Consider the following 14,779-nt stretch of genomic DNA (forward strand, 5'->3'; position numbering starts at 1 on the left):
ACACAATGTTTCCAACGAAGGACGTCTATAATTGCTGTTTTATTCAGTGTTGGCTTCAGTCATATGTCCCTTATTATGTTTTGAATTGAACGTCATCAGACCAAAAAACCTCAGATGATCCCTCAAGTGATGTTGATCTGGTCATTTGTTCGGCATTGTGCTTTGGATGAAAACGTTGATGTGGTTCACAAATAATAAACGGTATCGGAGCAGTTGGTCTAGCGAAGTGGCTTGCACATCTCTCATTCTCTCTTTTATTTTCTTCTTCTTGTGTTTACTAGGTTTTGTGGGATGCAGTGGACAGAGGCCTAAGAATTGATCCAAGTGCATTTGGTGTTTGCACGGTGCGGACAAACCTGTCACCATGAAGAGTGAGGTGCCATCTGAGGCCGCCAGCAGACAGGAGCAACTGAAGGAGCCACTGGTGAACCCAGAGCCCATGGAGGCAGCCAAGAGCTTTCCTAGCAACATGGAGGTGATCGGGAAGGCAGGTAGTGATTTTGAAACCCTTTGCGAGTCCAGGCATCGGCCCCTGAGGGATACGGGGGCACATAGAGACTCGGAACGGAGCCTCCCTTCGCGCAGGAAAAGAAAAGGCCAACAGGCGGGGCCTTCGGACTGTTCACTGAAGGGGGGCCACATCAGTGAGAGCTCACTGGCTCCCCAGCGGCCCCGAGTGGAACTTTTACAGCACCCCAGTGAGGACGAACACAATCACGAGTCGTCTTTCAGTGACTGCGCTTCCTCCCCTTCGTCCAGTCTGCGATTCGGGGACTCGGACACACTCAGCTCAGAGGACGACGGGGAGGCCGGTGCAACGGGGGGCCAACGCAAGGCCCCCGCCTTGACAACGGGAGGGTCCACAGGAGTCGGCCTGCGCCCCGTCCTGGGTCGAACTCGTTCGAATCGCCCTCACAAGTGGGCGCGGGCCGAGGCGGAGCCCGTGCTGCTGAAGCGGCAGTGCCTAAGCAGCCGGCGGCCTCTGCATAGGAAACGCTTCACGAAAACTACAGGCGGCGGAACACCGCGGACTCAGAAGCAAAAGGATCGACTAATACTGCAGAGGAAGAAACGTGAAGTGATCGCACGTAGGAAATATGCGCTACTCCATAGCACAAGTAGTTCCAGCGATGAGCTGAGCAGCGACTCGTCCACACCTTCCTCTACCGAAGTGGAAGACGAGCTGTATGTGGATGTCAGCAGCACCAGCAGCCAACCCAACAGTGCTACCATCGCCTCGGGTAATTACAAACATTCGCTGCGTGTGCGTGTGCGTGTGTGTGTGTGTGTGTGTGTGTGTGTGTGTGTGTGTGTGTGTGTGTGTGTGTGTGTGTGTGTGTGTGTGTGTGTGTGTGTGTGTGTGTGTGTGTGTGTGTGTGTGTGTGTGTGTGTGTGTGTGTGTGTGTGTGTGTGTGTGTGTGTGTGTGTGTGTGTCACATAACACTGCAACACTTGTCAACATCACATGCAAGGGAATTCATTCAATTCATTGTGTTTATACTTTCATGTTAATCAGATGGACAAGTAAAAATTCATCAAAAAATGTTTTTCTATTTAATCAATGGGTAAAATAAATACTTCGTACAGCACATCCTGTTGGGACTGTTTTGTAATTATGATTCTGGTAAAGGCACACTACACAACGTGCAATAGCATGAAGTCTCTAAAAGCTCTGTGGCATCGAGATCATTAATCCTGCTGCAAAAAATGCTATCTGGGATGCATTAACATATTTTAATTGAAGTACATTGATGCAATGCTGAATTAATATGCACAAAAAGCAGAGACGACTGGTGCTGCAGGAGAGGTCCGCATGCGTGGTGCTTATTTGCATTGACGGCTTTTATTCACAGGAATGTTGTCATTGTGCCATATTCATGTGCCCACTTCCAAAAAGGTTGGGACAATTGGCTGAACATTAATAAAACAGGACGTCGTTATCGGCAATTCTTGTGAACACATTTTATTTGGAATCTAACTCTGATAACAGCACATTTTGAAATTGAAACATTTTACGAGTTGATGAAAATTACTCTTTTGTTTTCTGTTTGATGGGAGAAGCATACCTCAAGAACGTGCGACAGAACCATGTTTGACTTTGTGTAACTTCACGTCTTCTCGCAACAACAGTTTGTGATTAAGAAGCAAAGACGACTGGGGGTTTTAGTTCGACATTTAAAGGACTTGAACAGGGATGTTACAGTCTTCCAGCTCCCGATGCTGCGCAATCAGAATTTTATTGGGTATAGGAGGAGTGTGACAGTTGTAAACCGTCTCACTTTGGCCTTTTCTCTGAGGGGAATGAGCGGCCGAACGACACCGCCACAGCGACTGTGTTTTGGCAACGCTCCTCGTGACCAAGATTTGGCTGTGTCCATGGCGACCGTGACTGAAAACGATCAGTAAACAATCAGATATCTCAAAGTAGAAACAGGAATGTAGTACTGATTTCAACAGACTGAGCTTGACGTGGAGGCTTGCAGGACTATTGAATATAAAAAAAGAAATGTTGCCTGCAGTCTTGAGCACAGATGTTCCAAGTTCTGCTGCCCAGAGCAAAAAGCAAAATGGAGGAGACATCACAGGTTGACCTTTTCGAGCAAGGAGACCCAGAGCAACACAACCTGTCCTGGCTGCGAGACTGTTGTTGACATTTAATTCATCCTGTGTCGGTGGAGCTAAAACAGGCAAGTTGAAAACCGTGCTATGTGTTTATTCAATAAGAATTAAAAGTGCACTTGTGTTAGTTTGCTCAGGTTCATTACGTCTGCCGTTCCCGGTTGTTTCCCAAGTGATGTTGACACTTGTTGGAATAAAGCAATCAAATGTCACAGCTTGGTGTTTTAGGTGTTTATGTTTGTGACGAGTGGATATAAGAATTATTTGGCAGTCGTGATAAAGGCGTAGCAACTCCCTTTTGCATGTTGGAGCCTCACACCTATCAAATGGTAATGGAAACTGCTGCAACCTGTACCTGTGGGAACCACGGGTTCGTGCTGCTCCCAAATTCAAATCGTAAATTTCTGCTCTCCCTGTGAGCGTGAGATCCTTTTGGAAAGCTCCACCTCGACCCTGGCTCATTGTTTCCTTCTCGTAGCGACTTCGCCCCAGCAATATTTTCTGCTGCCGTGGCCCTCGGGGAGAATGGAAACTTAGTTGTTGTGCCTCTATGGTCGAAGGCAGGTGGGAGAGAACTCAAACACCGTTGAGCAGGAGACCTTTGCATAGAAACAGTGGGTCTCTGAGGAAAAACAACGGCGCGTGTTTACAGCAGTGGGAAGCAAGAAGGTAAATGATGAACCCTGGCTTCTCTGTGTCCTGGGTGGGAAAAGGTGTGGAAGCTGTCTGGGGAATAGTTAAGACCTGTCTCCAACCAAAGGTCAGTGGGAAATATTTGAATAAAGGTAGTATTTTCGTCTCACATCTGATCGTAATAAAATTTCAGGCATGCCCTGATATTTCAGATCAACATAGTTCTTCAGGTCGGACCTTTCAAATATGATCACACGTGGCCACTCCATGTTTATAGTTCCAGTGTTTGGTCGTGAGAGCAGAGAGAGGTTGGTGCTGTTCACCTATTGGAGCCGTGCACACGTCAACTCGCTACCAACCTGAACAGTGTGGCTGTTTGTTTGTGAGACTGCAGGAAGTCTTCGCCACAGTGCCAGGCAGCTGGACTGGCAGAGGGTGCTAAGCAGCAGCTCTCCTGAGACTGATGGAATAGAAATGACACTGGGGAACATGGCAAGCCTTTTAGCGGTGTGCACACAAACACGGTCGATACGACCGGAGCGTTTAAAGCGCAGTAATTACCTTTGTCGCACAGCGATTTTTAGTGAGGCAAATATTACTTTTAATATGTTTTATCAACCTTCTTTAAACTCCAGTAGATCAGATGTTGTGATTAATTGTAGATGAAGTGAAAGGGCTGCTTATACATTTCACGGTATTCACAAAAGACACCTCTAACTATCATTGTGCAAGGTACGAATCTAAGGGATTTCTGACACAAAATAAGAAGATGATCTACTCTGTGATGGTGTGCCATAGTAGTTTAGCATTTAGAGCTTAGATATGTTGTCTGAGAAGTTGTAGGTTCCGCTCACACACCTAATGTTTGAGTCGGCAGCACCGAGAAATTGTGAGGGTAATTACAAACAGACATGTGACTGTATAGTGCATTTTATTGTTACCACTAGTGGGAACTAAGATGAAAGCTTGATTTTTTTTTTTAATTTAACTCAACTGTAAACCATTATATTAAAGTGAGTGCTCAGTTTTTATTAAAAAAAACAAAATGCCAGTTGAGGTTTTGTTCTCATTACCTACCCACGTCAGACTCGGTCTCTTTTAACAAGGTGTGAAGGAGAGTGCGGAAGTTTGCGACGACTAACCTGTTTGAGTTGTGTTTGTGACGATCTGTGGTCCACATGTATTATAATACACATAAACACACAACAAACAGTATGCGAGTAGTTGTCGATAATGTGATGTTCAAATATAATGTAATCAGCCACGACGCAGTGTAAACTTGTGATCCAGAGTAGCAGCAGTAATAAATTCTACCGTTTCATACAATACAAAGGGGTATTGAAGTTTTAACATATAGTTATAATGCAAAGCCGTGAGCTTCCATTCTCTCTGACACACAGCGGGAAAACGTTCTCATCGTGAACAGCAGCATCCAGCTTCCTGCTGAATCTCCTCCTGCCCTGTTTATAGACAAAAGCATCTGCCCCTTGTCGGAACGCCGGGCTGCTGTGTAACGCTCCAATGTTTCAATAAATGGAGTTAACAAAACAACCAGTGTGCGCCGAGCAGTGTATGTAAACAACGAGAGGTTTTATGTCAGATTTAGATATTGCCGGCTCGTCTGGAGTGGCGATTGTCACGACCAGTCAGCGGACGCCTGCATTAGTCACGGTTCTTTAAGGACCATCGAAAAGAATTTTGTCAGTGGGAACGCACGAAAACCCGTCCCAGCACACGCGACACGGTGGAACCACGGCTTAATGCTACTTAACTGACCATAAGGTACTAGATTTCACTGCTGCGTCACTAAGCTCTCTCACACACAATATTGCTGCCTTCTGTTATTCAGTTCCGGTTCTCGGTTTGTCTCGTACTCTTACTAAAAACTATTGCTAGCGAACAAATGAGCAATAGCAAATACTTAAAAAAAAAAAAAAAAAAATGTTCTTGACATCTTTGTCATCATACAGTTTTGAATGGGTTTAAGCACAGGCTCAATCCTGCTTTCACTTCGAAATGATCTTAATGTAAACTTAATATGTAAAATGTGAATAAAGATAGTTAAATAAAAAAAAATAGGCTCTTTGCATATACATAGCCAATTGCTTCCTTTGCCTTATTGTAATGGGGTGAATGGTGTGAATTAACTCTTTGCTAACGTTCCCTGGTTGACTCAGGTGGTCTGGATGAAGATGTGGTTGTGATCGAGGCCTCTCCAGCTCCTGCTCCCGCCGTCCCCGCGAGTGAGGAGATCAACGTCACCTCGACGGACAGCGAAGTGGAAATCGTCACGGTCGGAGAGGGATGCAGGTACGCGCCGCTGGTTTTTCCCCAACGTGCCGCTAAAAAGTACGACGGACTCGACCTCAAGTTGTGTAGTCCGCGCTCTTAGTTTGAGCCCTTTTGTGAGGTAATGTTTATGTGAGACATAACTTAATTGTTATGGCCTTCTTGGGTTTATGTTGGATCCCTGTTTAATCCTTAAGGTGCTACAGTGCTCAGTGTCCGTCAGTGTTTTCAGCGCTATCATGTCAATCAAAAACAAATATTTTTATTATGCTTATTGAAGGATTTTTATGTTCTTTAGTAATTTTACACTGTTTTGCTTGTCATTGGAGCTGTTGGTGTCCATATTGTTAAAATGTAATCTCCTTTGTCTATGTCTGATATACAAGTGAGATTGTATGGACATTAATGTATACAATTCAATAGTGGTTAGTGTCATCATACTGATCTTCCAAGATTTTTTTTTTTTCCACCCCAAGTTGAAATGGTCTTGGTTTCTCAGTAAGATAAATGCTGTTTCAGAGGGGATTGATTGAGGAGGTACTTCACAGACCTGTTAATCAATCTTCAGCTGATTGAAGTGTCAGAAGTTGTATTGATTGTCAGAGAATTGCTCCGAGCAATTATCCCCTGAATAATGAGATCTGTTGGAGCGTGGGATTTTGAGACTGAAGAAACGCTTAATCTCAGTGACTTTTGCATGACTGGCCATGTGGTGATGTTCCCAGTTCTTGCCATGGATATTCTATATTTACCTGCAATCGTCAACCTTTTTTTTTGCCTTCAGTTCTGTTTTGTTACCTGTTGCTTGAAACACAAGTTGACATAATACCTGAGCCTGTGTTCCATGTGGATCTACATTTGAAATAAATTGTTGGTCAGTCTTTAATCTATAGTAGTGACTCTCACCACCCTAGGAGTTTGTTTATGAGAACCTAATTTGTGCTCATGAACCAGTAATTATTCAATTGAAACGATGCACACCCTTCAGTTTGGGACAAATGATTATTATCATAATCTCTGGACTATTGAGGGCACCAGAATACAAGCTGCACTTACCAAATTTAAAAAGAATAAAAGAAGAGTCGGAATTATGTGGTGCACCTGAACACATCACCCATATATCAGCGGCATGAAGCTTCTTCACCTGTAAAAATCCAGAAAATTAGCCGTGTCATTGTTTAAACCACAGGGCTCAAAGTGTGTGAAAAAAGTAGCGGCTTATAGTCCGGAAATTACAGTATGTGGATGAGTCAGTTTTATCATATGAAGGCTTCTGTATGTCTTCAGTGTAATGTGCGATATATGAGGCTTGAAACAATTTTAGATAATCACATTGATTCTCATAAAATGGTTGTTTCCAATGTGTTTGTTTGCCCTGCCTTTTGTCCAGAGTGGGCTGAGAAAGGTTTCATCCATCTTCTTTGCCGTACGGAGGGCAGAGAAGCTCAGACAGCTCTGTCCTCGCAATCTTGAGCCGCTCACAACAACAGGGAGATTTAATCCCTTCAGCAGGTCCCTAGTCGACCCCGGAGCGTCCTCTCAACTGCGGTCGTCCTCTAAAGGGTGGTCATTAGAACTGGTTCTTGTTAACGTGGGGAAGGAGTTTGAGCCCTTATCAAGATCATCAACATTCTCACGTTTTAGTACTTTATTAACGATAATTAATGGATTGGTATATAATTTCTTTTTTATAATTCATATGAACAGTTGAGGTATCTTGCTTTTTAAGCGGCATATGACGCCCCTTACAGATTTGAGTCACAGGTTCTGACAAGTTGCAATAAAGAGGTAATATCGAAATTGATGTAATTATGCCTTTTCATTAAATTTAGCTTATGTTCATGCGAACCAATTTCCATGAGTTCTCCAGTATTTGAGTGCTTTTTAGCTTTCCAGCCCGTCACATCACTAGATTTTTACCCTTTTCCGACGCAGGCAAAAAATGTCCAGAAGAATGTGGAGAACAACAGTTGCTTCATGAATCGCACTGCTTGGAATGCATATAGAGCATAGGTGGGACTTCTGGTCCTTTCTGGGCCCCGAGAGCCACAGTCCTGCTCCTGCACAGGGGTTGATGAGGTTAAACAACGTAGACCTGTGGATTGCTCTCGCAAGAACCAGCCGCTTATAGAGAGAAATGTCTTATTACGCCCCTTACGATAGAGAAGTATACCAGTTAAAGTACTCCGCCATCGTGTAAAGCATTTTGTGTTATGAACTTGTTACTAATTACAAATTCAGCTGCTTAAAAAAAAGAAAAAAAAAGAAAATAGGGTACACATCCAGTGAGCTCTGATTTTAATTCGGTTTTGACCTACTTCCTCCACAGACTTGCGACTCTGAAGTGAGTGGCAGCAGGAGTGAATGTTTACAGCCCGGTTTCACCTGCAAACGTGTTTTTTTTGTCTACAACGTCAAAGTCATTTTGCCTTGAGGGACCGCATACGTCACAATTTAATCTGTAGTAAACTGGACCAGTCAACGGTTAGAATAATACACGTGTATGGACAATTCCAACCCCTTTGTTTTAGAGCAAACGGGTATCATTTTCATGTAAAGTAAAGAAGTTGAAAATAGTCTGTTATTGATGATTTTAACTGGAGCGAAATGCAGTGAAATTTCCTTAAACCATTGTTTGTAGAATTTTCCCTGCTTTCAACTTTTCTGGCATGCTTTCTGACGGTCGGTTAAAACTACACTTTTTTAGAAGTCGCACCACTTTGCTGCTGAGAGAAATCGAGGAGAATGTGTGGTCCTCTGAACCCTCCCCGAAAAAGTGTTTATGCAATGTTTATTGTTGGCTCGAGGTGTTCACAATGCAGAGTATTCCTTTGCTAGTTATAGTATACGCTCTGTATTATTATTCAGATTACTTTCACTTCCTTTTGGGTAAGATCTACTGACCCCTCCGTCTTTTCTGCCCCAGTAAGCCTCTTCATACGATCTCTATGCAGTAAAATCTCCGTTGATGATGGAGAATATTTTTGACAATCTGGGTCAGTGTTTAAATCTATTCTAAATTATTTATTTAAATGTGTCTGTGTGGCTTCAACTGAGACTATGTTTGTACTGCTCTCTCATAGCTGACAGACTCCTTTCATTGGCACTGGTTGAGTAGGGTAACGTTTGTTTGATGTCAAATCAAGATATACAGAGAGGATTGAAGCGACGGATCTATCGACGACCCATGTGTGTTACAACATAGAAGAGGTTGAAGTCCTCTGCAGCTATTTCCATTTTCCTCTGTCCATTGAAAGCACCTTTTTCTCATTGTATGAGTTCCCCTCCCAGTACCCTCTCAATTCCTTATGCAGGCTATTGTGCAGCTCGATTCACAAACCTCTGCATCTACGCTTGCCTCCTCCTCCTCCTCCTCCTCCTCCTCCTCCTCATCCTCATCCTCATCCTGTCTTCCCTCCCTGTTCCACACATCCTGCTAATCTACCAGTAATATCAAGCAATAGTACCTGGAAGTGAACCCACTAATCCTGGTATGTCACGGCTTGCCTATTCGGCCTGTTTTCCTCACTTTCAAAGATGTCTTGTCTCGCTGTAGAATGCAGGGATGAGCCTCACTGGGGGGGGGGGGGGGGGGGGGGGGGGGGGGCAGCTGTGGAGCAGGAGGGCGGAGAAACAAAAGCCAGAAGAATGAGCAATGGAATCTTTGTTTACCAGCAGTGGTCCGATCTGTGGACATGTGTTTGGATGTAGTTGGTGTCACTAGAAGACCCCCCCCACACACACACACACGCACACACCTTTATATTTCTAATGCCCATGAACTCTCCTCTCGGATGAAACAAATCGTCAAAACTGATTTTTCTTCAGAAAGTTCACAAGAATGAGTCGATTTCCGTGAATAAATGGCGATACCTGATACAAAAATTCAGATTAGAACATAGCCCACCTGCATGTGTCTTTGCAAATCAACATTTTTATTTATAATGCCTTTCATGGTTTCATTTTTGTTCTTAAATCTATGGCCTGAGCTTCTTTAATTAAAAAAAAAAAAGTAAATTAATTTTCACTATCACAATGAATCAAGATTTCCAGAGGCTTCCTGGCAAATCACTCCTGCCGTTATTGGTCGTCATCCTCACCAAATATCACAGATCTCCTTCTCGATTGTTGGTTCATACGGCAGATAGGCCAAATATTCAGTCTTACTTGTTTTTGGAATGTATGTCTGTCACTGTTGAAGTGTGCCCATGATGATAATGATGATAATTTGCCCCATTGTACTTACCTCTAAATTTATCATAGCGTTTTCATTCATCATACATGTTTTTTTATTGTTGTTTCTTTGCTACAACAGACAAAATTACATTCAATTGTCCGCTGTTCTAATTCGAGTTCTTTCACTTCATAAATGCTCATTTAATAAATTGCAGGTTTGGCATACATACGCATAGATATATACAGATTGACCAAAAATACAAACATACAAATAATATTTTTGTGTTAGTGATGCAAAGATAGTTGTTGTGATTGCAAAGGGTCTAAGGAGTGTTATTGTGGAACAGTTGCAGCTGTGTTTTTGACAGTATTTTTCATCTCTGAATTGCATTTGGGTAAAATATGAAGATGTTTCATTTCACATGCATACCAATCACAACACGTAATGAGAAAAAGAAAAACATATATATATTTTAATCCAAACCTGCACCCCTTACATTCCTCTGTGACATGTTGCATATATGTACTGCTGGCTGTTATCTGTTTGTTCAACTGGGTTTACAATGGAGTCATTTGGAAAGCAGCGTGTTGGGAGAAGGTTCCAGGGTTTTAGCAGGGAGCTGCATTTGGCAGCCCCGTTCAGCCAGAGAGCAGTTAGTTACAATACAAAGATTATGTCTCCTGACGCTGATTTTTTTTTTTCTTTTTCCAGGAATAAACAGTACATCACTTCTTTTTAAAAATCTAGAACATTTACAAAGATCTTTTTTATTATTTTTCTGCTCGGTGTGAATGATCAAAACGCTGGATTACCAAAAACATATTTCCATACTTTCATTCACGTGAAGCTTGAGATTGTTTACCGGTGCTTCACAGTGGGTTTTTTTCCCCTGCCTGGTGTCATCTCCTCCCTCTTTAATTCCCAACTCCCAGCCTTAGCTGTCCACAGCGTCGGTCCCAGTAGTACGGCTCCACATTACCGCAGTGCACAGCCCACAGCTCGCCTCTGATCCCCGAGGAATGTGGCTCACATCACTTTGGCTCGGCACAACCCCAGCTCTGCCAAGCCACCCATTCCCATAGTGTTCATATTTACAATGTAGTGTTTTCCTCTTTGCTGCCACCTCCCACCCTCAGGGGGTCATAGTGGTAAACAGATATTTACAAAATAATCCCAGGTCTGCTTAATTAGGAGCTCGTCTCTGGAGGCAAGTCGCGCTCCCGGGGATCAACCCCGAGCTGAGGAAGGTGGCCAATTAGACCCCGACACTACCGCGCTCAAGTTTCCCCCTGCACCACCCCTCATCGCCGTGTTTCTAAATGGGGTCATATATGTGTACTGTTCCCTTATTGACACAGTTTTGTGGAGTACGAAACTTAATAAGCTTGCTTCTCTGTTCCACTTGAGTTGTGCAGCTCGTCTCACAGGAAGTGGGATTGGATGCAGACACTATGACTTAATGGGGATTCCCCCTTATCACAAACAGCACTCATAGAGGCATTTCCTGTCCATTACAAATCTGAGGGATTTGATTTAACCAACCTCCCAAATTTTGGAATAGAACCGATTATTAAGAGTGAGGATATCAAAAGAAAGGATAGTGTTTCATACAACTATTCTCATACAGACCAGGCAAAATGAATCTACATTTTTATATATTTTTTTTTAATCCCAACAAATTGCCCTTGCATTGTAAATTGTTGGCACACTTGACATTTCTTTTAAAAGTGCTCTGAAAACAATTTTGGGCTCATTGATAACTTCTCCACAGTTCTTGTCTGTTTTCATTTGCTGATTTCATTTGCCTTCTCGCCCTGACGGTTTGGCATCAGGACTCCATGTGGGCGTACAGCATCCATATAATAGTTTGTTTTCTCTCACCGCTTTTAGTGCGTTAAAAAGTACAATTCCCCTCCATTTTATTGAAATACTTTTCTAGTGAGTTGCTATCAGGCTGATGGCTTTACAAATAACCTGTGATAAGGTAAATATGAAAAAGAAGTGTTAATTTCTACATCCAACTTGAAGCTCCTTGTACCTATCCCTGTGGTAACTCATGAGGGTCCAATATACACCAGCAGGAATTTGTTTATCCAGCTCACCTTCACATTTCTTCGAGTCAGTCGGTCAGAATTCCTGATCCAGTTTTTGATCTTCGTTGACACAGTAGAAGTTGTGTTTAACAGGGTCTCGCTGTCGGCGAATCCACACTCTTTCCCCAGTGCTCCCGTGTATTCGCTTCGAAGAAATCTCTCATTTGGTCGCAGTCAAGTCCCTCTGCTACGCAGCTCCATGGTTATCCAGCTTTACGGCACTCCCTCTCAGTCCCTCGTCTCTTGTCCCCCGGGCTCATCCCTCTCCCCTCTCATCACCTGGTTTTACTGCACTGTGGAGGGAAATGCGGCGATTCCCTGGCCTCTCACCCCAGTCTCAAGAGGCCAAGGAGTAGAGCGACAGGAGGCTTTGAGAGAGAAAATTAAAAGAAAGGGCAAAAAAAAAAAAGGCCAAAGGCAGAGCAAGACAGGTGCAGGGGAAGGAGGGGAAATAAAACGATTTATCTGGAATGCATTAGAAGGCTTTTCTGTTTGAACAAAGGTCACAATATTCATAAAGCTACACATTCAGAGATTTTATATCTTGTATTGTATTTGCACCTTTGATCCAATGAGAAACAAAAAAACACACACACAAAAGCTAAAAAATAAGACAACATTTTCCACAAAGTACATGTAAAAATCCAACCTAAAACAAAAGCAATGGAAAGTGGCAGAGCTATTTTTGATCCTGGAACATGTCAGTTCAATTCCTCAGAAATACAGCACTCATTTAATTTCTGTAATCGTGTTCCCCAAGTCTTCTATTCTTTCCTTCTCCCATTATTTGCAGCCTGCAAGCCAATTAACAAAAAACTATGGTTTCATAAGTTAGACCCACCTTTGAGCCTCATTCCAGTTGTACATTATTTATAACTGCAGTGGCTAATTGAAATATAAATTAGATCTTTTTTTTTGTAAAACTGGTGGAACCAAATGCCTCTTATACCCCCTGAGTTACATGATGCTATAGTATACAGTTATTTTATAAAAAGTACATGAACTAGTGCTGGGAAGCCCTCTACTACGACTTTCAAAATAAACCTCGAGCTTCTGGCTCGGGCATAAGAAATGTTTCTCTGCTTCTCTGTGCTGTGAACAAAACCTCATGTGGTTCTGAACAAGTTTGTGCATCTGTGCATGTGCCTCCGCAGGTCGCGCCAAGTGGGAGGTCTTGGCCGGATTTGGGCGAGTAGCTGCTCTCAGAATCGTCTCCAGGAGCCACGTGGACGTCACAGACTCTCCACTGTCATCCAACCACTGCGTCAGAATGCTGGGGAAGTGGTTGACCTCACTGTTGATGAAGATGGTAAACACTTTATTACACTGCATAAATTCCTCATTCCATTAGCAGTTCAAAAGGTAATACAACATAGTTTGAACTTGGACGTGTTACCCAGTTGTATTATTTACACAATTTGCTGTAGGCATTAATGTCAATCTCTTCTTCTACCGTTTTTGACCATTCTTGGACAATACTTATATCTAATACATATTTAATGATACTTATAAATATTATACATATATGGGTTCAAAGAATTTAATTCAAAGCAGATTGGAACGCAAGCTGTACTGCTAATGAGGTTTGTTCCTCCGCTCATCTGCAGAGCTTCTGGGAATTTACTACAGATAAAATGTCAAGTTGAATTTCATTTGTCATATGTTTTGCGACTGTAAAGCCTCCAGACAGGACTGAGAAGTATTACCAATGGCTGCAACACCAATTTGTTGTTCTTAACTCTGAAACAAATGGACTTCTGTTTAAAAACGTTTCACCCAAGAGGCTGTAACTTGTCGTTAAACACAAAGTTGTTGCATTGAGACTATTGGGTAGGGTCACATGTCAGAGGTATGGGCAGAGGTGAGATCTCTATAATTAAGCCGGCACAGCAGGATCCATCGTTCATAGCTATGTGTCACTCCTTTAAAGAGTTGGGTTTGGTCCTGAAAGGAGTTGGCACAGATAATCCATAATTTACGCGACAATGTTTCATGTGACAACACCTAATCTGTTAAATTAAAAAAAAAGAGTGGTGACACTGACATCGATGTAGTTAGTATGCCCGGACACAGGAGGGCGCTGTTGCTCTATTTGGTAACGAAACCACACAGACGTGTGTGAAGAGAACAATACGCTATAAACGTGAAGAAAATGGAGAGAACCCGACATCCGTATGGACTGATGACTCATCGGATGCTGTCAGTGGTGAGTCTCAACTATAACGTTACTGATATGGACGATAAAACTCGAGTACGGACCTCAAGTGATACCACTACGGGTCGGCCATGTTTCCAAGTGCATGAGCAGAGGGAAGGGGAGGGTGGAGGAGAGAGATGCGCATGCATAGTAACAGGCTCTGTAGCCTCCAGCAGTCTCTCTGCAGGAGGGAATAGCGACCTTGAAAGAACCTTTCCACCTTGGGAGCCGAGATGAAAACTTGGCGGATAAAGTGGATATGCACACGTGTCCTTTTAAACGGACACCCCAAAAGTGACGAAAGTTTTGCGGTTACACTCGTATTCGTTGTCGTGTCAACGGCTGTGAAACTTTTCCTGGAGGGTACAGTGTTGCTTATTCTTGATTGATCTGCCATGTTACTCCAGAGTCCCCTTTGTTGACGATAATCCAGTTTTGTTAAAGACTGTTGTTTTTTTTTCCTGACCACTTGTGTTAAACCGTCACCTGTATTTGTGTTCCCCACAGATCTCACCGTTGTGCCAACAACCTCTGGCAGCATTCACCCTCAAACAGTCAGGTCATCATCGTCATCATCTTCCCATCATGCCTCTACCTCAGAGCTCAATGACGCCCCAGGCCCTTCCACTAGCTGCCCAGGTTCAATACCTGATAGTATGCACACACAGAGGCCGAGCGGCTCTGCTCGTACAGCCACAGAGGGTAAGATGCAGCAGGGCACTCCGAAGCGACGTCCTGCACATCCCGTTCTGACCGTGTTTTCCTCTTCAG

At 43.2% G+C, this 14,779-nt stretch overlaps 1 protein-coding gene across 5 annotated transcripts in view; it reads left to right on the forward strand.

The window, feature by feature from the left end:
* Nucleotides 1-14,779, forward strand: part of rnf111 (ring finger protein 111) — a 30,894-nt gene that overhangs the window by 3,887 nt on the left and 12,228 nt on the right. For all 5 annotated transcript variants that reach the window (XM_080510057.1, XM_080510056.1, XM_080510059.1 and 2 more), the window contains exons 2-5: nt 282-1,241; nt 5,430-5,562; nt 12,966-13,120; nt 14,516-14,710. In XM_080510057.1, the coding sequence (XP_080366183.1) occupies nt 365-1,241; nt 5,430-5,562; nt 12,966-13,120; nt 14,516-14,710 (1,360 nt within the window). In that variant the 5' untranslated portion in view covers nt 282-364. The remainder of the gene's footprint in view (nt 1-281; nt 1,242-5,429; nt 5,563-12,965; nt 13,121-14,515; nt 14,711-14,779) is intronic.

This window comes from Blennius ocellaris (genome assembly GCF_963422515.1).
Source record: "Blennius ocellaris genome assembly, chromosome: 1".
In the NCBI taxonomy this organism is placed as follows: Eukaryota; Metazoa; Chordata; class Actinopteri; order Blenniiformes; family Blenniidae; genus Blennius; species Blennius ocellaris.